Consider the following 25,036-nt stretch of genomic DNA (forward strand, 5'->3'; position numbering starts at 1 on the left):
GCATCCCTGTCCTTCCTGCATCCCTGTCCTTCCTGCATCCCTGTCCTTCCTGCATCCCTGTCCTTCGCTGCATCCCTGTCCTTCGTGCATCCCTGTCCTTCCTGCATCCCTGTCCTTCCCTGCAGGCTGCCACATCGTGGCCCCCTCAGACATGATGGACGGGCGCATCGGGGCCATAAAGCAGGCGCTGATCTCCAACGACCTGGGCAACAAGGTGAGCTGGGCACCTGTGTGTGCCAGGGGCAGGAGCCACAGCCACTACAGGAATGTCCGTGGGAACAGCAGGTGCCTCTGGGAGGGGGAGGATAAAACAGCCACGGGAGGGAATCTCTGTGGCTGTGGCTCCAAGCTCCCAGCCCTCACGGCCCCGCTCTGCTCCGCAGGTCTCCGTGATGAGCTACAGTGCCAAGTTTGCTTCCTGCTTCTATGGACCCTTCAGGTGGGTCTGTCCCTCAGCCAGGTGTGCCCAGCCAGTGCCAGGATGGCTGGGAGTGTGTTCCCAGATAGTTATTTGGGAAGGGGGCTCAACCAGAGCTGCAGGTGGGGCCACACTGGTCACTTTGCAGCACCTTCCTCCTACTCCTCCGTGCAAAAAGGAGACGATTATACCTTGCCCAGGTGATCTTCCATCCTTTACCTCCTCACCTGCTCCTCCTCAGTGCTGCTGGCAAGGCAGGCAGAGAGGGAGCTGCCTGCAATGTCCAGGAACAGGGAGGGAGTCACAGGAGCCAGTGTTGTCCCAAAGGGTGGCTTCAGGGACAAACTTCAGCTTAGTCAGCTGTTGGACCTTGTCCCAAGAACAGCCTGACCCTGGCAGGGTATCCCTGAGGAACCTGCCTTGGAAAAGAGTCTGACATGATTTTACCCAGACTCTGGGCATGGGGAGGGCAGTGGCTGTTGAAACAGCTCTCAGGGCCAGCCAGGGCCTGTAGGACCTCCCAGAGCCATCCTGGGGTGCTGAGGTGGCTCGGGAGTGCCCCATTTTCCTGACTCAGTGGCTCAGACACTTGACCTCGTCTGGCCTCCCGTTCCTGAAGCTGTACGAGGTGGGAGGCACAGGGGTCCTCACCCCCTGCCCCCTGCCCTGCCCCTCTCCAGGGACGCCGCGCTCTCCAAACCCGCCTTCGGTGACAGGAGGTGTTACCAGCTGCCCCCCGGCGCCCGCGGCCTGGCCCAGCGCGCCGTGGTGAGTGCGGGGGGCACGTGGGGTTATGGCTGTGGGGCTGGACACCCTCAGTGGGGCACGTGGGGCTATGGCTGTGGGGCTGGACACCCTCAATGGGGCACATGGGGTTACGGATGTGGGGCTGGGCACCCTCAGTGGGGCCCGGGTGATCACCCCAGGGCTTGGGGAGAGCAAAAGAGTCAAAAGGGGGTGGGAGGCAAACCAGCCAAAAGGGTCAAGGGTCTTCCCTTTCCATGAGATAAACAAAACATGAGGTCCATCAGCCTGCCAGAGCTGGTCCCAGTGTGTGCTCGAGGACTGGGCAGTGGGAGCTGTGGAGTTGGTGCCCCTGTACTGGGACATCAGATCCAGGGACACGCAGCCACCAGCGTTGCCCAGGCACTGTGTGTGGCAGGGGAGTGTCAGCCCACAGTTGGGCTCCTGTGGCCGGGAGGGGCTCAGCAAACTGTCCTGGAAAACCAACCCGGGCCTCGCTGAGAACTCTGTCCTTGTCCCCCGTGTGCCGTGTTCCCGTGGCAGGACCGGGACGTGCGGGAGGGAGCGGACATGCTGATGGTGAAGCCGGGGATGCCCTACCTGGACCTCGTGCGGGATGTCAAGGCTCGGGTGAGCTCCTGCTGGGCAGGGAGGGCACTGGGGAGGGACGGGGGGGGTGTGGCTGTGCGTGTGATGTGCGGGACTGTGCGGGGAGGGCACGGCGCGCGCAGGGCTGACCGTGTCCCCGCAGCACCCCACGCACCCGCTGGCCGTGTACCACGTCTCGGGGGAGTTCGCTATGCTGTGGCACGGGGCGCAGGCGGGAGCCTTCGGGCTGGAGGCGGCGGTGCGGGAGGCGATGACGGCCTTCAGGAGGGCAGGTGAGGCTGCGCCCCCCGTGCCCCCCGCGCGTCCCCCGCGTGTCCCCGGGCCGGCTGCAGCCTCTCGTCTCTCCGCAGGTGCCGACATCATCATCACCTACTTCGCGCCGCAGCTGCTGCGCTGGCTGCGGGAGGAGGCGGCGGGACGGGCCTGAGCGCGGGGCTGCGGCCGCGGGGCGGGACTGCCGGGATGGGCGGGAATTCGGGGATGGGCGGGAGTGTCGGGATGGGCGGGATTTCCAGGATGGGCGGGAGTGCCGGGATGGGCGGGATTTCCGGGGGGCGGTGCAGGTGGGCCCCGGCACCGCGAGTACTCCCAGCCACTGGAGCCCGGTGAGCCCCGGGCCCGCTCCGCACCCCCCGGGGGACACCGGTACCGCATCTCCCTCCACGGGGACACCCCGTGCACCCTCCCCGGGCCCAGCCCCGCGTGCCCCGCACACCCACCTGCACACCCCGGTGTGGTGCCGGCTGTGCCCCGTCCCCCCAGCCCGGTCCAGCCCCGGTGCCCCCGCCCGCCCCGGCTGCAGCGCCCGCGGGGGGAGTGTCGCTGCCCGGCCTGGCGGACTTCGCCCCTGGCGCTCGCAGCAGGGCGTTTTCCCTCCCTGCCGTGTGTCCGTGCGGACCCCAGCGGGGCCCTGAGCCCCCCACGAGGGACACTGACCCCGGGACTGAGGCGGACGGAGGGCCGGGGTGCCCACACCCCTCCGATGTGACTGGCACTGACTCGCTCTCGGAGCGCCTGGCTCTGTGTCCTTGGCTGCCTTTGCCCTTGTACCCGAGGCCATGCTCAGGCTGCGCCTGCTGACCTGGGATGTGAAGGACACTCTGCTGCGGCTGCGGCGGCCCGTGGGGCAGAGCTACGCGGCCGAGGCGCGGGCGCAGGGGCTGCAGGTGCAGCCGGAGGCTCTGGGACGGGCGTTCCGGGAGGCCTACGGGGCCCAGAGCCGCCGCTTCCCCAACTACGGCCGGGGGCAGGGGCTCAGCTCCCGGCAGTGGTGGGTGGATGTGGTCAAACAGGCCTTCGTGCTCTCGGGGGCGCAGGACGGCGCAGCCCTGACGGCGCTGGCGGAGAAGCTCTATCGCGACTACTGCAGCTCCCACAACTGGGAGCTGCTGCCGGGGGCCGAGGAGACCCTGAGCTGGTGCCGCCAGCGCGGCTTCCACATGGGCATCGTGTCCAACTTCGACAACCGGCTGGAAAACATCCTCTCGCAGTGCAACCTGCGGCACCACTTCGAGTTCGTGCTCACCTCCGAGGCCGCGGGGGTCGCCAAGCCTGACCGGAGGATCTTCGAGGAGGCCCTGCGGCTCGGGGGCGTCCCCCCGGAGCAGGCGGCTCACGTTGGGGATGATTACACCCGGGATTACCGGGCAGCCCGGGCCGTGGGCATGCACAGCTTCCTGCTCCGCACGGCCGGGCAGGGCCCGGAGCCTGAGGTGCCCCCCGAGCACGTCCTGCCCACCCTCAGCCACCTCCTGGCCCGGATCGAGAAGGGGTAGCTGCGGTTTGGAGGAGCCCAGCGCTGCTGCCGGGTGCTGAACTGGTCCTGATGTGGGATTCCCTGCTGCCAGGGGGGCAGGAAACAGCAGCGAGCGGATGAAGCACAGGGAGCAGGAGGGGTGTTCCTGCAATAAAACATATCTGACAGCCAGTGGTGCTGCTGCTTTGTTTCACGGCTCTAAAAACACTCCAGAAGGGGGGGGTGTCAGCAATGTTGTCTTCCCCCAACGGGGCTGGGAATGGGTCACGCTCCAGAGGTTCAATCTGGCAGGTGAGATGGAGGCAGACATTGAGGTTTATCCCTTCTCAGTCACCCTGGGGAGAGGATCAAGAATCCCCCAGTGCAAGTGCTGGTTCAGTCCCAGGGAAGGTCTCAAAGAGAACACTCAGGCTGCCCATCCCAGGGAAGGTCTGCCCAAACAGAGCACTCAGGACACTCCTGCACAGGCCCTGCACACCTCAGTGTACCCCAGCCTTGCATCCCCCTCTTCCCAACAGGAGTGGCCTGGAGGTGGCTGCAGGTCTCCCTCTGTAGACTGAACAATCTGGAGTTGGGCAACTTCACTTAACCAACTGACAATTAACAAACTTCACTGATTTGGGCAGTGAGAAATAAAATGACCATTTTAAACCCCTTGCCCTGCTCCCTGGCTCAACTCCAGGCCAACACCTCTCCTTCCTCCCTGCCTTCCATCAGCTCCCTGTGTTTGCACCATGTTAACCTCAACCCCCACTCCCTTTGGTGACGCTCAGGTTTGGTTTCTTTCTGCTGCTCCTTGCTTGCTCCCCTGCTTGGACAGCAGCCACAGCCCCTCAGGGGTGCCCCTGGCCCAGCAGGGGACAACTCCCTGCACTGTCCTGCTCTGCAATGGGGCAGCTCCTCCCAAAAGTGTGTGTCCAGCTGGGTCCCAATCAGAGAATCACAAAATCATTTAGGTTGGAAAAGACCTTTAGGATCAAGTCCAACCATTCCTCCAGCACTACCCAGGCCACCACTCACCCATGTCCCCAAGTGCCACATCCACACGCCTTTCAAGCCCCTCCAGGGCTGGTGACTCCACCACTGTCCTGGGCAGCTATGCCAATGCCTGACCACCCTTTCAGTGAAGAAACTTTCCCCAATACCCAACCTGAACCCTCCCAGAGTGACTTGATGCTGTTTCCTCGTCCTGTCACTTGTTACTTGGGAGAACAGACCAAGCCCCACCTGGCTCCACCCTCCTGTCAGGGAGTTGTAGAGCTGTTATTTCCCTTTCCACGTGCCTCCTCCCTGCCATCTCTCCATACACACCTCTTACTATTTGTCCCATTTTTCACAGCCTCCCACCAGGCTGGAAAGCTGCCCTTGGTCAGGCAGAAATTAAACAATCCACCTAAGAGCAGTTGGCCCAGCCAGACATTCCCTGACCCCTCGCCCCAGCACGGCAGACACAGGACAGGAGAGCTGCTGTAAAACACATGAAGAACAGCTGTAGTGTGAAGGCAGGTGTTGTCTGAACACTGTACACAGCCCACAGCCCTGCCTGGGCTCCTTTCCCCCCAGGGCACAGTGCAGGGCACACACAGTCACACTCAGGCCCTGCTCACTGGACCAGTGAGATGCTCTGGTGCGCCACGGCAAACACGGGGTAGACGGGCTCCGTGAAGGTCTCCCTGTGGGAGAAGAGGATGGTGCAGGAGTCGGGGTCGTAGAAAAGCACCTCTCCCCCCGCAAAGTCAACCAGCACCCCGATCTGGGCCGGGGCCTTGATGAGCTCCACGGGCTGGGGCTGCCCCGCGTGCAGGAACCGGAACTCCCGGTCGTAGCGCGAGAACACCCAGGAGGCGGCGTTGAATCCCAGGCGGCCCTCGTTGGCAGAGCCCTTCCTGGGCACGGAGCTGTAGCAAACCCCCAGCTTGTAGGCACAGCTCTGCTCCACGCCCACCTTCCAGGCACACAGCCCGGAGTGGAAAGCTGCAGTGGCCAAGGCGTTGGGCCAGTGGTCAAACCGCTCCGGGCAGTCCAAGTCCACCTTGGCTTTCTTGGGACTGAAGGTCAGCGTTCTCTTGTCCTCCGACAGGCTGAGGTGGGGGCTGAGGGTTCTCTCATCGATGTGAATCTCCTGTGAGCCTGAAAGAGAAGCCACACTGAGAGCACAGAGTTGGTAGCCCTCACCTGAACCACATGAAGCAGTTATGGCCATCAGAAACAGAACCACAACCACCCTCTCCTCACACATCACTGCTGGGGACACATCTGCTCCCAGGGGTGCCAGCACAGCCATTCCCACAGCTCCTTCTCTCAGCCAGGGCCAGAACAAGGCAGAGACTCACCTAAGCCCAGACTCCCCACGCACCTCTACACCCTTGCACAAAGCCCTGGAGAGTCAAAGATGCTGCTCATCTTTACTCTGCCCCTGGCCTGACTTCCCACAAAACAGAACTCAGTAGGTTCAACTCACCTTGCTTTTGGGAGAGACCCAAACCTCAGTTCCTGTCCCTTCCCACCCCCATGGTGGGTGAGCAGGGCCTGGCTGCTCCTCCCCCAGCAAGGGTGAGCCAAGAGCCTGGCAAGGACAGGGCTGTGAGCAGAAACCTGCAAAGCCAGTAAAACAGGAATGGGGAGGGATGGAGAGGGTTGGGCAGGGCAATCTCTCTCCTGCTACAAAGCCCCAGTTGTTAATCAACCCACCCTGAGGGGCTGGGAGCAGTGGGGGGAGGTGGCACCAGGCTTAGAGATGAGCACAGCCCTGGCTCAGTCTGGTTCTGCTGGGAAGTCGGGGCTGCCCAGCTGCACAAACCCAGCCCGGGGTGAGCCAGGCTGGCTGGAGGACCCTGCACCCCATGGGGGTCTGCACCATTTCAGGAGCACAGAATCATAGGATCACTAATTTTGGGAAAGACCTCTAAGATCACAGTGCCCTGCCCTGGCTGCAGAGCCCTCCCCGAGACCCCTCAGTGGGTCTGCAGACCCTGTGAGTGCTGAGTAACTGCACGAGCGGGTCCCTCGATCCCTAAATTTGTGAAGCAGAGATGAGGCTGATGTCCAGCTGACTCACCTGCTCCCAGTTCCTGCCAGTGGATGCCCCTCTTTGCCCTGCCTTCCTCCACTCTCACTTCATTCATTTTAGGTCTTAAACTGCCAGGGAAGCAAGGCTGGAGCAGGGGAGTCAGTGGCTGTCCCAGCCCTGCCACCAGCTCTACCCTGGAATGCCCAACCACCCTCTGCTCAGCGCCCAGCACACGGCAGGATGAGGCCCTAAGGAACCAAACCATCACACTGCACCCTGAGCAGGGTCATCCCAGAGCCAAACCTGCTCCAGGGCCCAGGTCACATCCCTCTGACAGGGAGCAGACCCAGCAGCAGCTCGGGCTGCACCTCCCCAGGTGCTCCCTGGCAGATGCACCGAGGCTGAATTATCCCTTTGGAGGGAAATGCCACACACACTTCAGTGTTAGGTGGGAGCTATTGCAGGCAAGAGAGAGCCCAAGAAGGAGCTGAAGCCACATCCCCTGCAGCTGGAGCTGCCAGCCTCCTCCCCTTGAGTTATTTCCCCGAGCAGCAGCCAAACCCCAGCCGTGCCCTCCACAGCTCCGTGGCCGTGGCTGCCCACGCTGCCCGTGTGCAGGGTGGCTTTCCAGGAAGCCAAAAGCTGCTCTGAATTCATAGAAAAGGGAGCAGTACCAGAATTTATCTTCCTCTGACAGAAGGAGGGCACTAAACCTCGTATTGTGCAGCACACATCTAACCTAGGGCTGCATTCCAGTGCTCCAGGACAGGGATCATCCACACAGGGAAACACCACCCCAGAGACACCCACAGTGCTGGAATTCCAGGGGAGCATCTGAGGGAGGGGGAGCACTGGCAGGGTGACAGCAGAGTAATTCAGATCAGCACATTTTCCCACACACACAGGTGTTTTGTCATGATTAAATCTGCCCTTCAGATTCTCCCATATATTCTGATTAATGATTAAATCAGGAATTCATCTCACCCCCAAATCTATTTTCTCTGTGTCCTGTACCCATCAGGGTGGCCTTGGGAGATGAGGGATGCCAGGTTAACATGGTTAACAGCTCTGGTAAGCACACACACGTTGGCTGCAGCACATCTGACTGCTTTTAAAAATCCAAGTTCCCATGAACCCAGATTCCTCCCAGAACTGTGCCAGGAGATTTACATCATCTCTTGGTGTAAGGAAGAAGCTGCCAACCTCACATGTAAGTGATACAGAGGCCTGGATGCCAAGTGAAGACATCGAAGGAATCGTGTTTATTTCTGAGAGGGAAATGGAGGCTCTTCTTCCTGCTGCTTTCCAAGTTTTTGAGAGGTTTGGAGCAAGCTGTCAAGGCTGGGAATTTTGTGTTTTCAAGCAAATAAACAAGACAGCCAACTGTTCAACTACCTTTGGGAGAAGGGATCACAAAGTGACACATAACATTACTGTGTCTTAACAAGCTCAGACCACTGCAGTTAATATTAAATCTCTAAGGTTTGGTCCTGGGTGGACTGTGGACTGAGGAGATCCACAAGGATACAACAGGAATCCTCAGCATGCAATAATGACACGTTAAATGTAAACACACACTCAAAAAGAAACCCAAACAGAGTGAAATTCCTGTGTCATAAGTGCACCAACACACCCACTACAAGCACTGAATGCCTTAGAGCCATTACATGTTTACAAGGATGGTATTGGGAGAGGAATCCTTTAAAAAATATGTCACAACAAAGAGAATTAGGGAAAAGTTTCTTCCTTGACTTTATGGTTCAGAACATCAGCCAAGAACCCACTCAACTGATTCTTTCTGGAAGGATTTCTTCATGGAAAGAGTGGTCAGGCATTGCAAGGGGCTGCCCAGGGAGGTGGTGGAATCCCCTTCATTGAGGTGTCCAAGGAACAACTGGATGTGACACTCAGTGCTCTGGGCTGGAGGACAAGGTGGGGACTGATCAAAGGTTGGACTCAATGGTCTTGGGGGGCTTTTGCAACCTCAGTGATTCTGTGTGACACTGTCAATGCACAACTGCAGGAGCTGGCACAGAATCCCACACTGGGTTGGGTTGGAAGGGACCTTAAAGATCACCCAACCCCCTGCCATGGGCAGGGACACCTTCCATAACTGCCAGCATCCAAAGACTCAAAAGAGGAAAATGAATCACAAAGGGAGAATGACATCAGAGTTTGCAGTAGAAGAAACAGATGATGTGGTGCTTGGTAGCACAGATTTTCAAGCAGAAGTCAAAACTACAGGATCAAGAAAAGGCCAAAGCACAGACCTTGGAAAGGGGCCTGGAAATAGGGAAAAACTGAAACAGCTCATCAGCAAAGTTAATACAAAAACTTTGGGAAAATCACCCCAGGGATTGTTCATGAAGCAACCTGCAAAGGACGTTGCCACCTCTGAGAAACAAAACTCAAGTTTGAAATGCTCTAGTGATGGCCTGAAAGTCAGAGTAAAACCAAATATTTCACAACCAGCCACCCAAGCACATCACAGCCAGGAGAAAACTGTCTCTCCCTGCTCAACACCAACCTGCTAAACCCGTACCCAGAGCCTGTCACTGGCCTGGCAAACACCTCCAGTGCAGCCCCAGCTGTACAGAAAGAGCTGAGCCAGAGCACAAACACCCCTAAAACCCACCAGCTCGTGCACAGCCACAATCTCAGCCTGTGAGCAGAAAGCTGCTGCATCTCCTCACTGCTCACTCTGCTGCTCAGAGCATCTCACAGACACCCCACAGGTGAACTCACCCTCTTTTAAAATGCCCAGCAACCCAGTGCTGAACGTGGTGAAGAGGGATTTCTGTGACAGAGATTCCCCAGCAGAGTCAGCTTCACTGCTGTCACCAAGCCACCCAGGAAACAGCAAAAGAAACCACGTGGGCTTAAGCCACAAAGCTGATAAAACAAAGTGTCTTTTCAAACTCCGGTTCTGCTCTGAGCCACAACCTGCTTGGAGCCCCCATTGCACCCCCCAAACCTCCCACAGCTGCTGCTGCTGCTGCTCCCCTGGCTGGGGGGTTCCAGGAAACAAGCAGGGGCTGGGAGAGCAGAGGGGCAGGACAGGGCACCAGGAGGTTTTGACACAACATGAGGGTGTTCCTTTGGACACAACATGAATGAGGGTGCAGGAATCCCCAGAGCTCGTGTGACACTGACCTGTGAGGCAGCAGAGCACAGCAGAGGCCCACAGTCGGTGCAGGAGTGGACTCTGAACACACGTCTGATTAAAGTTTAACTTCAGGGACTCCTGTGGCTCCAAGATTCCCTCCGCCACCTCTGTCCTAGCAAAGGAAAACAAGAGTAATTTCGAAATACAAAGATTTGTTGTGCTGGGAGGTGTTTATAAAGATCACTTAGGAGGTATGGCAGAGGTTAAAGAGGAGCTCTGGCTGCAGAGTGACCCCGGAGGGGGTTTCTGAGCCAATTCTCGCCCTAAGTGATACTTTAAGTGATACTTTCGGTTGGCTTCGCTTACAGTCCCTTGTGAAAGGACTGCAGTGTTGTAAAACACATCCCAGCAGCCTGAATCAACAGCTCCTCACTCAGCAGACACAGGGTAAATAAATGTGTCTGAGAGCGGCCATCAAGGTACAAAGGGAGCCCAATGAACAGTGAGAGACTCAGATTTCCCTCTTTATAACAGTTGGAGCCCAGGGGGTGTGGCAGGAGCCGGGTTTCACCCAGCACAGCAAGACACAGACGGTTTGCTGTTCCTGTGGCCTGCAGCACCCACGCAACTCGTGGTTGTGAGGAAAGGCTGTGGCACATTCTGTGCTCTCTACAGGCACAAATACCCCACCAGCCCTCTGGGCAGCACAGGGCCAGCACCCCCACAGGAGCCACGGAGACAAAAGGCTGTGAAAACCCAGCCCCTGAGGTGCCTCTTCAGGGAAGGGCAGCCCAGTGTCACCCACGGTGCTGATGGGGACACTGACGCTGTGCCAGCCACCCCAGCACGGAGCACACCAGCTTCCCACCAGGACCATCCCACCTCCTGCCAACAGCAGGGACAGGCCTGCTCCAACCCCCAGTGAGCCCCCGGGAGTGCTCTAAGGAGCTGGAGAAGTTCTCCTGTAAACAAGGGCTGCTGATCTGGCACTGCACATGGAGCATCTCCAGGGGCCAGGCTGCTCCGGAGCAGGGACCAGAGTGGCATCTCTGTGCTGTGTCCTTGTCCCCAACAGAAGCAGCACGAGGCAGCACAGAGGTGTCCCGGGTGCCTGAGCCATGGCACTGCACAGGAGCTGCAGGGAGGCAGGTGAGCCTGTAGTAGGGTCAGGGAAAGGAGCAGGAGCAGCCAGGCACTGACCTCTCGAAGATCTCTCGTTCTGCGCGCTGGGGACAAGGAAAGAAGGAGTCACCAGAGCTGAAATGCCCACAGATCCCAAACACAGGCTGGGGCACAGCAAACCCAGGACCCAGGAGCAGTGTTCTCCTTCTTGACCCAGAGAAACCACCCCTCACCCCAACAGCAACCCTGGGGAGCAGGGAGAGCATCCAACATCCATTTTCCTTAGCTGCAGCACTTCCCACCCCCAACTCAGAAAATGAGTGGGAATGGCTGAGGGAAATACACCTCTACAGTTGGGGCACTGTCTGCTGCCCTCCCTCTGCTCCCACTCCACTAGGGAATGCTGCAGGAACAGCCTGTGCTTCCAGCAAACAACCCCAGGGCTTTCAGCAAGGGGGGTGGTGGCAGAGGAACTAAGTCAAGAGTCAGGTGGTTGGTCCCACTTGTTTCTGTTCCTGCTGGTCACAAGCATTCTCCAGATACAGTGAAGTGGTAGGAAAATATCTGATCCCTGCTCAAATCCGAGCTGCAGGCCTGTGGCATGGCACGTGCTGATTCCTGATAGACACAAGTACCAACACCAACCATCCAAGTGGAGAACACATGGTCCCTAATTCCCCTCCACCATGTGGCAAAAGGTTCTCTGGCTGTTCTCTGGCACAGGTAGCTGATGGGTCCTGCCCTCCAGCCTCTGCTCTCCATGGTGCAGCCACAGCCCAGCAGAGGTGCTGGGGCAGGACAGACACTGCTTTTCCTACCAAAGGAATATCTGCCCTCTCTCTATGGGGTCGGGTCTGTTTTCCAAGCAGAGCTGCTGCCCTCTTTCTCACAAACTTCCATGTGGGAAGCAGAGGCTGAGATGGTGTGGTAGGCCATCCTGCTCCCTTCCAAAATGAGAGGAATCACTTGGGTAAACCCAGACAATTCAATAACCAGAGAAGGAACTGAGGGAGGGGAAGCACAGGCTGCTCTGCACAGCAAATATCCCAAACAGAGCTGTGCCAGATGACAGGGGGGACTTTCCAGAAGAGTTGCAGGTGCTCCCAAAGCAGTTTTGATTCAAACTACACACAACAGTTGAAAACTGGTGGCACAATGAACTGCTGTAAGAGCAGCTCTCAGCCCACAGCTGTCCTGGCTGTCTGGCCTAAGGGCAGCTGCAAGCCAAGAGCTTGGACACCTGAGCGTGGGGGGTTCTGGACCTCACTGCAAGCAAGAGCAGATGCTCTGGGAACCACTGAGAAACCACGGGGGCTTGTCAGGACCAGGTCAAGGAGGTTCCCTGAGCTAGACCCGCAGATGTAGGTCCTGCCCAGCTCTGCCTCCTTGCTGTCAGCACAGCAGTTGCTGAACACCATATTTAAGTCCCACGGTAAGAGGTCCAGGTGACCCCTGGGCTGCCTGACCCGTCCCTCAGAACACGGAGCAGTTCTCACCAGCAGGCCCTGGTCATCCAGGTTGGTGATCATGTCCACCAGGTAGGTCCGGAGGGCTCCCAGCTTCTGCAGAGCCTCTGTCCAGTGCACCTGCTGGGTCAGGATGCTCTGGTGTGCCCTCTCCTCCTCCGCGTGCACCCTCTCCAGCAGCCGCTGCTCCTCGTTCTCGCAGGCCTTGCCCACGAAGAGCAGCCTCTGGATCACCAGCTCCCGCGCCGCGTTGGCCGCGTTCTGCCAGGGCAGGGACAGCAGCAACATCAGCCTGGCTGCAGCCCCAGCAAGAGCCCCAGCTGCTCCCGCCGGCTCCCTGTGGGCTCAGCCACCAACATTACTCTGTTAACTGAGCCCAGGCCACAGCAACTGTCACGATACAAGCGCAGGTAAATGGGACAACCAGTCCCAAACCCACCTACAGCCTCCTGGCCTAACTGTGACAACCTGTGAAGGACCAGAGTCCTGTCCCTCGGCAGATCTCCATGGATTCACTATTGGTGAGACACATGAGAACAGCCTGACAGAGCTGGGACTGCTCAGCCTGGCTCTGGGAAAACCTTAGAGCCCCTTCCAGTGCCTAAAGAGGCCCCAGGAGAGCTGGAGAGGGGTTTTGGACAAGGGCCTGGAGGGACAAGACAAGGGGAAATGGCTTCCCACTGCCAGAGGGCAGGGATAGATGGGATATTGGGAAGGAATTCTCCCCTGTGAGGGTGGTGAGGCCCTGGCACAGGTTGCCCAGAGAAGCTGTGGCTGCCCCATCCCTGGAAGTGTCCAAGGCAAGGTTGGACAGGGCTTGGAGCAACCTGGGATAGTGGAAGGTGTCCCTGCCCATGGCAGGGGGTTGGAACAAGATGGTCTTTAAAGCCCTTCCAACCCAAACCACTCTGTGATTTTATGATTCTATAACTGTCCTTTGCCCTCATGCTCAGAGATAGGAAGGAACAAATAAAACCAGGAATTGCTAAGACACTGGTCCTAGTGGGATGTTTGATTGCTACACTGACACCAAGAAACATACTGTCCATGTGCATTTTTTAGGCAGGTGAGGCAGCAATCATAGGCACACCCTAGAACTCCACTTCCACAGCTGTGGGGTAGGAGGGGACAACTCCTGCACACTGATGAGCCCCCCAGAGCTCGGCATCTCCAATGGGACTGGTGAGCACAGAGCACATGGGGCCAGCTGTGCTGGGAGAGGGGCAGGGACTCACCAGCACAGCCTGGTCCTTGGCAGGCAGCACTTCGTCCACGTGCCGGACGATGGCCGCACTCTGCAGCTGGAGCCGCTCGCACCGGTCCACGAGCTTGTCCTGGGACACGGAACAGCAGGTGATGGACACGGGCCTGGACAGGGCCACAGCACCCCAAGCCCCCCACCAGCCTGACCCCACCCAGCCCCACAGCTGTCAGGGTCCTCCTGCACCGCCCCAAAGTGAGCCCCCTCCCCACAGGGGACCCCCTACACAGCCCCACAGAGAGCCTCCCCCTCCCCACAGGAGACCCCTCCCATGGCCTCACACCACACCAGGGTCCCCCACACCCTGCCAAGGACCCGCAGGGTCCCACACCTGCCCAAGGACCCCCAGGGACCCCCATACCTTGTCTGGGACCCCCAGGCACCCACACCCCACCAAGGACTCCCAGGGTCCCACATCCCCTCCACATCCCACATCCCACCAGTCCCGTCTGGGTCCCCCACACTCGGTCAGGGGTCCCCGCAGCCCCACACCCCTCCAGGGCCCCAAAACCCCCCTAGGACTCCCACGGCTCACCAAGGACCCCCAGGGTCCCACTCTCTCCAGGGACCCCCACACTGCACCACGGACCCACATCTCGTCCAGGACCCCCCAGACCCCCCCGGAGATCCCCAGGATCCCACACACCCCCCAGGACCCCACACCCCACCCGGGATCCCCACACACCCCTGCAGGGATCTCTGCGGCCACACACCTCCCAGGGACCCCCCACTCCCTCACGGACCCACAGCCCGTCCGGGACCCCCATACCCTCCCAGGGACTCCCACTCCCCCCTCAGGAACCCTCACGCCCCGCCGGCACTCCCCAGTCCCACACGCGGCCCCTCTCCCCGCCCCGCCCGGCCCCGGGCTCCCCTCAGCCGCCGGCGAGCCCCGGGCCGGGATCGGGGCCGGGATCAGGGTCAGGGTCGGGGTCGGGGTTGGGGTCGGGGTTGGGGCCGGGGTTAGGTCGGGCCGAGTCCCCCCGCTCACCCGCAGCCGCTCCGGCCCGCCCCGCCGGGCCATGCTGTGCCCGCACCTGCCGCGGGGGCGGCGGCGCCGCCCGGCAGCGCTCGGCTCGGCCCCGCCCCGGGCGGGACACGGCGGGATCGGCACCGGGAAGGACACGGCGGCACCGGCTTTGCGAGGGACACGGCGGGACGAGGCTGCTCCGGACACGGTGAGTGCGCGGAGGGGTCCCGGGCTGGGCGGCGGGGCTGCCCCAGCCACAGGGACACGGATTGTTCCCAAACCCTTCCCAGGGGCTGCGCCCGCCTTGCCCCTGCCAGGCTGCCCCAATATCGCATCTGTGGGGCTGCCCCAGCACAGGGACCCGGGATGCCCCCATTGACACCCCACAGGGCCACCCTCATCACAGGGACCTGGAATGTCCACACTGACCGCCCAGGGGGTCACCCTCATCACAAGGAGTGAAGATGGCCCCATTGACCCCCACAGGGCCACCCCCATCCCTGGGGACGTGTGATGACCCCACTGACACCCCACAGGGCCACCCCCATCACAGGGAGCCAGGATGACCCCACTGACTGCCCAGGGCGTCACCCCCATCCATAGGGAGCTGGAATGCCCCACTGACCCCACACAGGTCACCCCCATCACAGGGACCCATGATGTCCCTATTGACCCCCACAGGGCCACCCCCATCACAGGGAGCCAGGATGGCCCCATTGAGCCCCATAGGGCCACCCCTATCCATAGAGACTCAGGATGTCCCCATTGACCCCCACGGGGCCACCCCATCCACAGGGACCTGCACCACTGTCACAGGGTCACCCCCGGCTCTAGGGGTCAGGGTGTCATCCCATCCTCCACAAAGATGGTCAAACACCCTCCTCGAGGGGTGATAAGGGTGGGGGGAGCTCTGCTGGGGTCCCCGTGCCCACTGCTGTGGCTGTTGTCATTCCCTATCCACGGTAAGGGTTTCACAGCAGAGCCTGGACAGGTGGAGGCAGTAGTGTGGGTTATTTTTTGAAAGGCATTTAGTAAAAAGTATGTTTGATTTCTGTCAAGTGATACATTTAAGGCAGAAGGGAGCATAAGGAGATCCTCTAGCACGAAACTCAGTCTGCTGGAGGTGACACTTCATGTCCAGTTGCTGCTGGATCCCTTTGTTATTAGAGCTTTGTGATGGAGCAGGTGGATGATAAACGTGTTGGGATGCAGATAGCAAAACCTTGGATGAACATCCTGCCTGAGAACTGCTCTCACTCAGGGCTCAGAAAATGCTCTTTCTTGCAGTGGGGAAGAGGCAGGAGAGCCCAGTGAGACACAGGACAGAGCTCTCACCTTCCCTGGAGCCTCCTGCGGCCACCAGCAGCTTCTCTGTGTCCTCCCTCGGAGCTCATGTGCAGGTAGGGACTGCATTAACCACAGGAGTGGGGAAGCTAACTGGGAAACAAGGAACATCGTAATTAAAAATCAGAATTTATGTCTTGGCTTTTCCTAGAATCTTGTTTTGCAGAAGAAGCAATGTCCAGACTTCTCCCTTGTCAAAGAAAAGTCATGTCCCTCGTGTACTGAAATGATCAGGGTCTGATTGAAAGGAGTAAATTGCCAAATTGTCACGGCCCCTCAGCCGTGAGATTGATCATTCCTCACATCTTTGGGACATGCAAACTCATGGATAGAGCAGGTGGTGATTAACTGGGTATTACTAATTGCTAATCACAAGGGCTGTCAGGGTAAAATTAGAAAGGGAATTGTTTTGTGGAAACCCAGCCCCTCTTGCTCAGTGCTTCCAGGATTTGGTTTTCCAGTTTCTGTGGGCAGAGCCTTCAAGCAGGTTTTTTCATTGCTGGAAAAGGTGGGGTTTTTTTTTCCTGAATTTTATTAGCAAAGTATTACAGCCCCAGAAGATGGGAATGCCAACATACACATAGTGCAGGGCAAATCCAATTAGTGTGCCTTGAGCTAAGCAGCAGCCAGTTATTGTCTGTGACAATTCACTGTCACTGAGACTGGTTTGTGCTCAGTCTGTGACCTGCGAGGACATGAGGGAGAGATGCTGAGCCCTGCTGTGCCAGAGGCTCCTCACCTGGATATATGGAAGTCAAGACCAGATACTGGAGTAAGAGGAAAGGGTAAAGCACTAGAAGAATGACAGGCAGCAGCTCCTTCTCTGGTGTGGCCTCACCAGGCCTGGGTGTTTTTAAGCTCAGCATGAGGTTCCAATAACCTCACCCTGCTGCTGGCTCTGCTCTAAGCCAAAGATTTGGCTCAGGACCTCCTGATATCCCCTCCTCTGAGGTTTTCCTGTTATTCTAAATGAACTTGGGATGTAAATAATGTGTTACCAGCACCTTACCCTGTATATGTAAGAGGCAGAAACCCCTCTGGATCCCTGGTGATGCTGTGTCCCCTCACCCACAGGTCGTGTCCCTGCAGCAGGTGCCTGAGGTGCTGATGTGACACCCCGTGGGGGGGCCCTGCTCGTTGGAGGGCTATGGGGAAACTGCAGAGTAAACTCAGCTTCCACACCACCAAATACGGGTAAAGCAACGCTGGGTGATCGTGTCTTGTTAATAAACCAGGTGGGAGAGTGAACAGAGCACACAAATGACCAGAGAACAGAGCAAGCACGTGGTTTCAGTTTCATTACTGAATGTGTGAGTCGGGTTTTCACTTTTGACTCTCACTCCTAAAGTCTGCTCAGCTTCTTTGGGGGGCTGAAGTCCCAAGGTCACTCACAGGAGTGGCCGTGCCCTGTGATGGCTGAGGCAGAGCTCTGAAGGGGAACAGCTCCAGGAGCGGCTCTTTGGCCCAAATATCCAAACTGCTTCGCTGTCTCTTCAGAGACTGTCATTGCTTTTGTTGGCAAGGTGAGATAATTCAGTGTCTGGCAGCAAGGGGGGGGATCTCTGCCTGGAGAGCAGCTGAGAGCACAGAGGGGGGCACAGAGCTGGGGGGCACTCACCCTGTGTGGCCAGGGAGGTGTCACAGCAAAGAGCAGCTGAGCCTGACCCATGTGAGTGACAGTGGGGGCTGGTGAGGTCAAAATCTCTTTTATTCTTTGCACCAGCACAGAGTGAGCAAACATACCAATATTTGGCAGCTCTAGAGGTGGGGTAGGTCTGTTCCATCTCACCTGGTTTGCTCACAGCCTCTCTCAGGCTGTCTAAGGCAGGTGTTGTCACATCAGATGGTGTCAGCAGTGCCATCTCCCAGACCTGGTGTCACAGGAATGGCACCCTGGCCTTGTCTCACATGCCCTGCAGCTCCCACCCTGTCTGTCCATGCTGCAGGGCTGATGGCTCCGTGGGACAGACGGGATCCATCGTGGGACAGACAGGATCCATCGTGGGACAGACGGGATCCATGGGCACCTCCCGGCACAGCCCCGCTCACACCGACGCCGTCACCTCCGTGGCTGCTCTCAAACCAGACCTGTGTGTGTCAGGGGGCAGGGATAAGGTGAGGCACCCCCTGCCATGGCCCACGGGAGGGAAAACATGTCAACAGGTTCGAAAATAAGGTTTAAATATGAGCTTTGAACATTTCCTTGAAGTGTTCAACTGTTCTGTGAACATCCTGGGAGAGTAACAACTTTGTCAGCCCCTGAATTTAGGAAGAAAAGATGAGCTTGGAGTGAGGGCACACACTGAAGCACATGGAATCAAATTTTGTAACCTTCCCTGAGCTCAGATCACATCAAGTGGTCTCACCCAGGCTTGGAATCACTGGCCCTTATGTTCCCTGGCTCTACAGACAGCTGTATCTGCTGCAGGAGCTCAAAAGCAGAGGAACCTGTTCCCTCCCCTGTGGGCTGTGCACAGTGTGAAAGCCTCCCTGCCCTGTGCCCCTGCTGACCCTGCCCTGTCCCTGCAGAGTGTGGCTGTGTGCAGCTGGAGATCCGGGGCTGCCCTGCGGCGCTTCGTCGGCCACGAGCGGGAGGTCACCAAGGTGAGAGCTCCGGGGTCTCCTGTCAGCATTCCTGGGGAGCCAGGGATAATGGAGCCCTGGTTTGGCATCACACAGGGCCCCCTTTGCTCCACTAGAAAGAGGGACCAGAGTATCCCTGGTATCCAAGTGGGGACAGTTGGACGTGATGACCTCAAAGGTCTTTTCCAACCTTAACGATTCATGGTTCCCTGATCAGAACACATTAAGTCTTTCCCAGGGTCCCAAATGATACTTTGCTGTCCAGGGAAGCATCAAGGAGACTAAACAGACTAAACAGGGCTGCAGGAGGTGTGGACATGGGCTTTTCTTCCCCTCCAGGAGACTGTGTAGCAAAGGTTAAGGTTGAATTATGGGATCAAGTTTTTGATTTGGAGACACTGTTCACTTTTCTTCAGGTCTCGTTCTGCTGGACTTGTTATTCCACAGCCAGCCAATCCTGGGAACAGCAGGGCTTTAATTTCCCTTCTGGGACTGTGATGACAAAGCCCAGCACTCTCCTCAGAGAGCAGACATCCAGGGGTGTGTATGTGTGTGCACCTCGACCAGGGACAGCCCCCAGGGGTCCCCTAGATTGGGATATGGAGGGACAGAGGAGGCTTCATTCACCCCAGTGCTCAAGGCAGCCAAGCACTGGGCTCATTTGGGTTTGTAAGGAAGCTTTTCCTATAAAATGAATGGTTTGTAAGACCAAGAGAGCACCCATCCACCATCCCACTCCCTGGCTCTGGGGGGACGTGGGACAGAGTTTGAAGGTCAGGCTCTCCCCAGGCACATTCCTGCGTGTTTTGGGCTGTGACAGGACAGCAAATGTCATGTTCTCCCTGAGCAGAGCTGGGCTGGCTGGGAGGATAACCAGCTTCTGCCTCTTGTCCTTGGCAGGTCACCTCTGCCCTTGACTCCAGCAGAGTCTTCAGCGCATCCCGGGACAAGACAGTGATGATGTGGGAGCTTCACGGGGCGTCGGGGCCAAGCCAGCACTTCCCAGGACATGAGCTGGTTGTGACTGGGCTGGCTGTGAGCCCAGGTGAGGGACAGCACACCCCCAGTCCCCAGGGATTGACTGACAACGCTTCTTGACTTGGGTTTGCTGTTCCCTTGTGGTTGCAGATGCCTCCCAGCTGTGCACGGGCTCACGAGACAACACCGTGTGCAAGTGGGACACAGAGACTGGGGAGTGTCTGGCCAGGGCCACCATCTCCAGGAATCTGGTAGGAGCTGCTGCTTCCTCCCATCCCATCTTGGCACCTCGCTGCCTACGTGGTTCTTTCACACGAGGCTGTGTAGAGGGAATTTGCTGTGAGCTTGGTGCCAAAGGGAGCCCTGCGGGCTCTGCCCAGGCTGCCTTGACAACAAGTCCAGGAGCACAAAGGTACCAAGAGATATGTGGCAGTTTATTAATGCTCTGACTCTGAGCTGTCAGGAAGCACCCAGAATCATGGAATCACTGAGGTTGGAAAAGCCCCCTAAGATCATTGAGTCCCACCATTCCCCCAGCACTGCCAAGGCCACCCGTAACCCATGTCCCCAAGTGCCACATCCACACATTTTTTAAATCCCTCCAGGGATGGGGACTCCACCAGTGCCCTGGGCAGCTGTGCCAGTGCCTGACCATCCTTTTAGTGAAGAAATTTTCCCTAATATCCAAACTAAACCTCCCCTGGCACAGCTTGAGGCTGTTGCCTCTCACCCTGTCCCTTGTTCCCTGGGAGCAGAGCCTGACTCGCCCTGGCTCCCCCCTCCTGTCAGGGAGTTGCAGAGAGTGAGAAGGTCCCCACTGAGACTCTTTCTCCAGACTGAGCCCCCCCAGCTCCCACACTCTGCATTCCCTCCTGTACCAGCCCAGCAGTGGAGCTGGTGTGGACACCATCCCCTGGTGCCCGTGGTATCCCTGTTCCCAGGGCTCTGTGTCCTGGTGAGCTGCTGGCACCTCCCTGCCAGAAACACGCCCAGGGACTGGGCCCAGGAAGGGAGCAGGAAACACCTTCATCCAACGTTTCCAGCTCCCAACCCAGCACGAGGAGGGAGAGGGTGGGAGCATCCACAGCAGACACAACCTGGGCTGCACAGAGGTGGCTCCTGCTCATCCTTCCCTGTCCACAGGTCACACACCTGTGCTGGGTTCCTGGGGAGCCTTATGTCATCCAGACCTCGGAGGATAAAACAACCAGGTAAGTCCTACGTGTGGTCACAGAGAAGGGAGTGACAGCCTGGGGCGGGTGGGGTTTAGGGAAGATGCCAGTGCACAAGGGGCTGTTCTTTGGTCATTGTCATGACCAGCTGCTGGTGTGGCCAGAAGCCACTTTCCAGCTCACCTGGGCCTTGGAGCACAGTGCCAGGGGAGGACAGCCAGGGGCACAGGGGCTGCGAGCAGCACTGGGTGGTGACTGCAGGTGAAAAGGAGAGTTTGTGGAACAGAAAGCTCAGCTCAGCTGCTCTGGCTGGAGAGTGATCCAGGATGGATAATTGCAGGAGGGGGCTGCCCCAGGAGGGATGGCAGAAGGGCAGAGCGGGAGGGCACGGAGGGAAGCCCGTGGTGGAGATGATGCCTCAGAGTGCCCTTCCCCGCTCCTGTTCCCCCCAGGATCTGGGACAGCCGGGAGCTGCAGGTGGCACACACGTTCCCAGCCAAGCAGCACATCCAGACGTGCTGTGACGTGAGCCAGGACGGGCGGTACTGCCTCAGCAGCAGCCAGGGCGGAGAGGCCACCGTGAGTGTGCTGGGCCCCTGCTCCTCCCTCCAGTGCCCACAGCAGAGAGCAGCACAGCAGTGCTCCAGGGACCTGAATGCTCCCACTGCACTGGATTTGTGCTGGTGTCACCAGCCAGCGCCAGAGCTTAGTGTCTTCCTGGTTCTGCTCAGGGAATGTCAGAGAATATGTTCCTGATTAAAGCACTGGGATTTTCCCCATCCCTGGAGGTGTTCAAGGCCTGGCTGGATTAGGCTTGGAGCAACCTGGCCTAGGGGAAGGTGTCCCTGCCCATGGCAGGGGGATGGAACTTGTTGATTTTTAATGTCCCTCCCAACACAAACCAGTCTGGGATTTTATTTCAGTAAAACACACAGGGAAAAAACAACAGAAGGCATCGAGGAGCATGAGGCTCTTGCAGAAAGCCTGTAAGGGACCCTGTGCTCCAGGTGTTTCCAAACCAGAGATTCAACTTTCACAATAGCTCATTATTCTGTGGTGCTGCTGAGCAACGTTTGCCTTTCTCCTCTGTGCCCTGGGGAATCTTTCCCAGATCCACATTTTCCCCTCTGAAAATACAAAGCCTTGAAAGCAGGAACACGGTAAAGTCACTTGAAGAAAAGGAGAAAAACCCACAGTGTTCAATGATTAGGGAGGTCCAGTCAGTGTGAACCAATTTTGCAGTTTCCTTGGCTGCCTCACGACACAAACAGGGCTGTGCCAATGTCTGAGTGACCCCAAACCTGGTTAGAGCATTTAGCCACACATGGGTTCAGAGCTGGGGTTCTGTGTCTCTTGGACAGAACTGAGCTTAGAACTGGCAGATTCTCAGTCCTGTGTGAGGATCAAGAGGACAAGACCATCCCATTTCCCCCCATCCCATCCCATCCCATCCCATCCCATCCCATCCCATCCCATCTCCCTCCATCCCATCCCATCCCCTCCCAGGGAGGGCAGGGCTGAGGATGGGACCAGGCTGGAGCCTTGTTACCTGCCTGCACAGCCTTGGCTCTGTGGGCAAGTGCTCAAATAGTCATCGATGGTGAAAATCCTTTGGGATTTGACGTTCCCCAGGACTGTGAGCAGGAGCAGGGACAAAGGCAATGGACATTGAGGATTGGCAAGGAGCAACTTACCCAACCCTGTCTTCCTAACTGTGTAAATCGGCTCCCTGCTGGCCCTGACAGTGTCAGACCCGGCTCTAAGCTCTCCTGTTCCCTTGCAGCTGTGGGACCTGCGGCAGACCCGGGGCCGGGTGTGTGAGTACAGGGGGCATTTCCACACCACCACCTCGTGTGTTTTCCTCCCCCGGGGCCCAGCCCTCGCCCCCAGCGTTGCCACGTCCTCCAGCGACAGCACAGTGAAGGTCTGGCACCGGGACACGGCAGGTAGGGGGGGCTCCTGCCCATCCTCGGTGCTCTGGGAGAACAAAACTGCTTCCTTGTGTCTGTCTCCCGGTGGTGATGGGCGGGATGAAGCCTGAAATCTCTGGAATTTACTCCATTCCAGCTGCAGGGCAGGGTGGAGACATCCCCCAGAGCAAACCCAGGGGCTTCTGCTTGCCCTGCAGAGGAGGAGGTGGGTTGGGTGCATGTCAGAGGTGACAAGTGTCCTTCCTAAACTAAAAGGAAGAATTATGAGATAGCTTTTAAAGATACATCCAAGTTCAGCAACGAACAAATGATAAAAATAAAAAAGAACCCCAGAGCATTTCAGAGATCCCACTGAAGAGTTGTAAGGAATGGTTGTGCTGGAGGACAGAGGGCTGCTCAGCCACTGCCCTCACTTTGGTTGCCCCCTTGAAGGGCTCTTGTGGGGTTAAAGCTGGTGCTGAGGGCTGAGTCCTCCCCTGAGCTGCACAAAGGCTGTTTACCTGCCAGGCCCTGCCATAGCAGCAGGCTCTTGGTAACCCTTCTGCAGCAGCAGAGACCTCTTGGGAAGCTGTTCAGGTTGAGAGCCCTGCATGGAATGCAGTCCAAGGCACCAGCATTAGACACTCCCTGGGGTTAAGCCCCAAGTGCACTTATTTAAGATGGGTTGAAAATAGAAACCTGAGGATCTCCCACAGAGAGGGACCTGCTGTTTCACTTCCCTGTTCATGTGTCCTTGTGCCTGTGCACGCCAAGGTGCAGCTTTGATCCTCTTGCCTTCCCTGCTGGGTGACTCTTGGAAGGGTGCAGGTCACCACGAGGCAGCTGCTTGTAGGTCTGTGCCAAGGGCAGCTCTGTTGACAACTCAACATGGGGCTGTGTGTCTGCACAAACTCTGCCTCAGGGGGGTTTAATAACACACAGAAGGGCTGATGTGGTGCTGGATATTGTCAGTCTGATTTCTCTTCCCTTTTTGGAGGCTCATCAAAACTGTGTGAGTGTAACACAGCCCTTAGGAAAACATATTCTGGAGTGGAAGAAATTTGGGAGAAAAAGGCGTGTTGGGAATGGCTCCAAGCAAGCCCTGCAGCTCTGCCCAGGGGGGTCTGTCTGTCCATCCAGCCCTGCTTCCTCTGCAGGGAAGGGGCAGAGCCTGACCCCAGTCTGGATCCCTGTCAGCCAGTCAGTGCCCAGACCAATGCTCAGATCCCCTGGGGGCTGTACAGGGGGGAGGGTCTCTCTCTCTTCCAGAGGGCACATCCTCTCCAAGCCAAACTCTGCAGTTGAGTTGCTTGCTAAAGCCACCCTTTTCCAATCATCTGAGGAATGCCAAGGGACTGGAAAAGCCAGAGAAATCCTTCCTCCCCCCAGCAAATGGCAATGAATTGGAAGGCGATTCCCTCATGTCTCTGCTGGTTTTTCTTGGCTGGCAAAGCTGCTGCTCTGATCCCCCCTGGCTCTTTTTAGGCTGCTTTTCTTGCCCAGCTCCTTTGTCCCGGGGACGATCTCCCCAGTGCCTTTGGATGGAGAGCAAGGGGAGCAGCTCAGGAGGGCAGAGCTGGGAGGTGGGAGGTCGGTGTGGTGCTGCTTCATCTCAGTGTCCCTCTGTTCCCTCCCCAGCCTGCCTGGCCACGCTGTCCCTGGAGGGCTCTGGCCCGCTGGCCTCGCTGGCCGCCTGTGACAGCTCCACCCTGCTCTGTGCCAGCGCCAGCTCCAAAATCCACGTGCTGCGCGTGGGCGGCGGCGCCCAGCCGGACCTGCGGGAGCTGGGGGCGTTCTGAGCCAGGGACCCCAACACAGACCAGCCCCTGGCAGCGTTCTGAGCCAGGGACCCCCACACAGACCAGCCCCTGGCAGCGTTCTGAGCCAGGGACCCCCACACAGACCGGCCCCCGAGGGGATGGAACCCCCAGAGCCCCCCCCTGCCCGCGGGCACAGGGCCCTTGTGTCCCAGCAGCAGGGCAGGGGGACTTCCCGCGTGGTCTGTGGGGAGCTGTCCAGGAGAAAAGCCAAACCCTGGATGCACGAGGCGTTTTCCTTGCAAACCCTGCCTGCAGCACAGGGTGGGGCAGAGGGAGCAAAGCTGTGAGGAGCCAAGGGGGACACACTGTAGCACTTTAGCTGATGTCCAGGCTTGGACCAGAGGAGACTGTGATTAAATATTCTTCTGTGTTACTTGCTGGCCTCTTGTCCCATAGTATTTTCCCTGGGAGGCACCAAGAGCTGGCACATGGCACGTGGCACATGGCACACACCACTGTGGTGCTTGGAAGGGAGGAGAAAGCCCTCAACACTCTGCTTGAAGAAAAGTAACTTGGGAGTGGGTTTGGGGTTTGGTTTTTTCCTTAACACACCATCTCCAACTGCACTGAGAGTGTTGGGAACAGAACTGTGCTCACCTTCCCAGGGACCACAGACAGCTGCTCTCCAGCTGAAAACAGGGAGAGGAATCCTCTTCTCTTTTCTCATGAAGGTTTTTATAGAATCACAGAATATCCTGAACTGGAGGGACCCACCAGGATCATCCAGTCCAGCTCCTGGCCCTGCACAGACACCCCAACAATCCCAC

General features: G+C 58.0%; 4 protein-coding genes across 8 annotated transcripts in view; 3 read left to right on the forward strand and 1 right to left on the reverse strand.

Moving 5' to 3' along the window:
• The window catches only part of ALAD (aminolevulinate dehydratase), an 8,838-nt gene extending 6,435 nt beyond the window's left edge, over window positions 1–2,403 (forward strand). The window contains exons 7-13 of one of the 2 annotated variants that reach the window (XM_027687986.1): window positions 126–214; window positions 384–439; window positions 1,099–1,186; window positions 1,706–1,792; window positions 1,914–2,043; window positions 2,122–2,203; window positions 2,290–2,403. In XM_027687986.1, coding sequence (XP_027543787.1) covers window positions 126–214; window positions 384–439; window positions 1,099–1,186; window positions 1,706–1,792; window positions 1,914–2,043; window positions 2,122–2,198 — 527 coding nt within the window. In that variant the 3' untranslated portion in view covers window positions 2,199–2,203; window positions 2,290–2,403. Of the gene's footprint in view, window positions 1–125; window positions 215–383; window positions 440–1,098; window positions 1,187–1,705; window positions 1,793–1,913; window positions 2,044–2,121; window positions 2,260–2,289 lie in introns of those variants that run through there. The other variant, XM_027687985.1, reaches the window with a different exon arrangement.
• Window positions 2,404–2,579: 176 nt separating this feature from the next.
• HDHD3 (haloacid dehalogenase like hydrolase domain containing 3) lies at window positions 2,580–4,129 on the forward strand. Its single transcript, XM_027688023.1, has one exon. The coding sequence runs from the start codon at window positions 2,830–2,832 to the stop codon at window positions 3,544–3,546; it is 717 nt and encodes a 238-aa protein (XP_027543824.1). The 5' UTR covers window positions 2,580–2,829; the 3' UTR covers window positions 3,547–4,129.
• Window positions 4,130–4,987: 858 nt separating this feature from the next.
• BSPRY (B-box and SPRY domain containing) lies at window positions 4,988–12,534 on the reverse strand. The gene is made up of 4 exons (XM_027687735.1): window positions 12,262–12,534; window positions 10,844–10,869; window positions 9,691–9,815; window positions 4,988–5,657 (listed from the first exon to the last, which is right to left on the reverse strand). Exons 1-4 carry the CDS (start codon window positions 12,517–12,519, stop codon window positions 5,131–5,133), a joined length of 936 nt encoding a protein of 311 aa, XP_027543536.1. The 5' UTR covers window positions 12,520–12,534; the 3' UTR covers window positions 4,988–5,130.
• A 2,046-nt stretch (window positions 12,535–14,580) lies between these two features.
• Window positions 14,581–24,895, forward strand: WDR31 (WD repeat domain 31). Of its 4 annotated transcripts, none has more exons than XM_027687998.1 (11): window positions 14,581–14,670; window positions 15,522–15,862; window positions 16,881–17,000; window positions 17,753–17,921; window positions 18,336–18,410; window positions 19,290–19,434; window positions 19,518–19,618; window positions 20,511–20,578; window positions 20,992–21,118; window positions 22,323–22,485; window positions 24,088–24,890. In XM_027687998.1, the coding sequence occupies exons 3-11, from the start codon at window positions 16,954–16,956 to the stop codon at window positions 24,246–24,248; spliced, it is 1,056 nt and encodes a 351-aa protein (XP_027543799.1). In that variant the 5' UTR covers window positions 14,581–14,670; window positions 15,522–15,862; window positions 16,881–16,953; the 3' UTR covers window positions 24,249–24,890. The 4 variants fall into 4 exon arrangements, with proteins under 4 accessions (XP_027543799.1, XP_027543798.1, XP_027543800.1 ...); XM_027687997.1 differs by having other exon boundaries at window positions 15,750–15,862; XM_027687999.1 differs by lacking the exon at window positions 14,581–14,670 and having other exon boundaries at window positions 15,060–15,647; window positions 15,750–15,862.
• The last annotated feature ends 141 nt before the right edge of the window (window positions 24,896–25,036 follow it).

The sequence above is a fragment of the Neopelma chrysocephalum genome, unplaced genomic scaffold, assembly GCF_003984885.1.
Source record: "Neopelma chrysocephalum unplaced genomic scaffold, ASM398488v2 Primary Assembly neopelma1_74, whole genome shotgun sequence".
Classification (NCBI taxonomy): Eukaryota; Metazoa; Chordata; class Aves; order Passeriformes; family Pipridae; genus Neopelma; species Neopelma chrysocephalum.

Bases quoted from the DNA above. Each gene is read 5' to 3' on its own strand.
- BSPRY (XM_027687735.1), bottom strand. From the start codon at position 12,519: ATGTTGCTGCTGTCCCTGCCCTGGCAGAACGCGGCCAACGCGGCGCGG. The intron at 9,816-10,843 runs GTCAGTGCCTGG...TTCCTTTGCTAG, and splicing joins GAACGAGAGATCTTCGAGAG to GACAGAGGTGGCGGAGGGAA. The intron at 5,658-9,690 runs GTCAGTGTCACA...CTTCTCTTTCAG, and splicing joins TGTGCTCTGCTGCCTCACAG to GCTCACAGGAGATTCACATC.
- HDHD3 (XM_027688023.1), top strand. From the start codon at position 2,830: ATGCTCAGGCTGCGCCTGCTGACCTGGGATGTGAAGGACACTCTGCTG.
- WDR31 (XM_027687998.1), top strand. From the start codon at position 16,954: ATGGGGAAACTGCAGAGTAAACTCAGCTTCCACACCACCAAATACGG. The intron at 21,119-22,322 runs GTGAGTGTGCTG...GTTCCCTTGCAG, and splicing joins GCCAGGGCGGAGAGGCCACC to CTGTGGGACCTGCGGCAGAC. The intron at 22,486-24,087 runs GTAGGGGGGGCT...TTCCCTCCCCAG, and splicing joins CTGGCACCGGGACACGGCAG to CCTGCCTGGCCACGCTGTCC.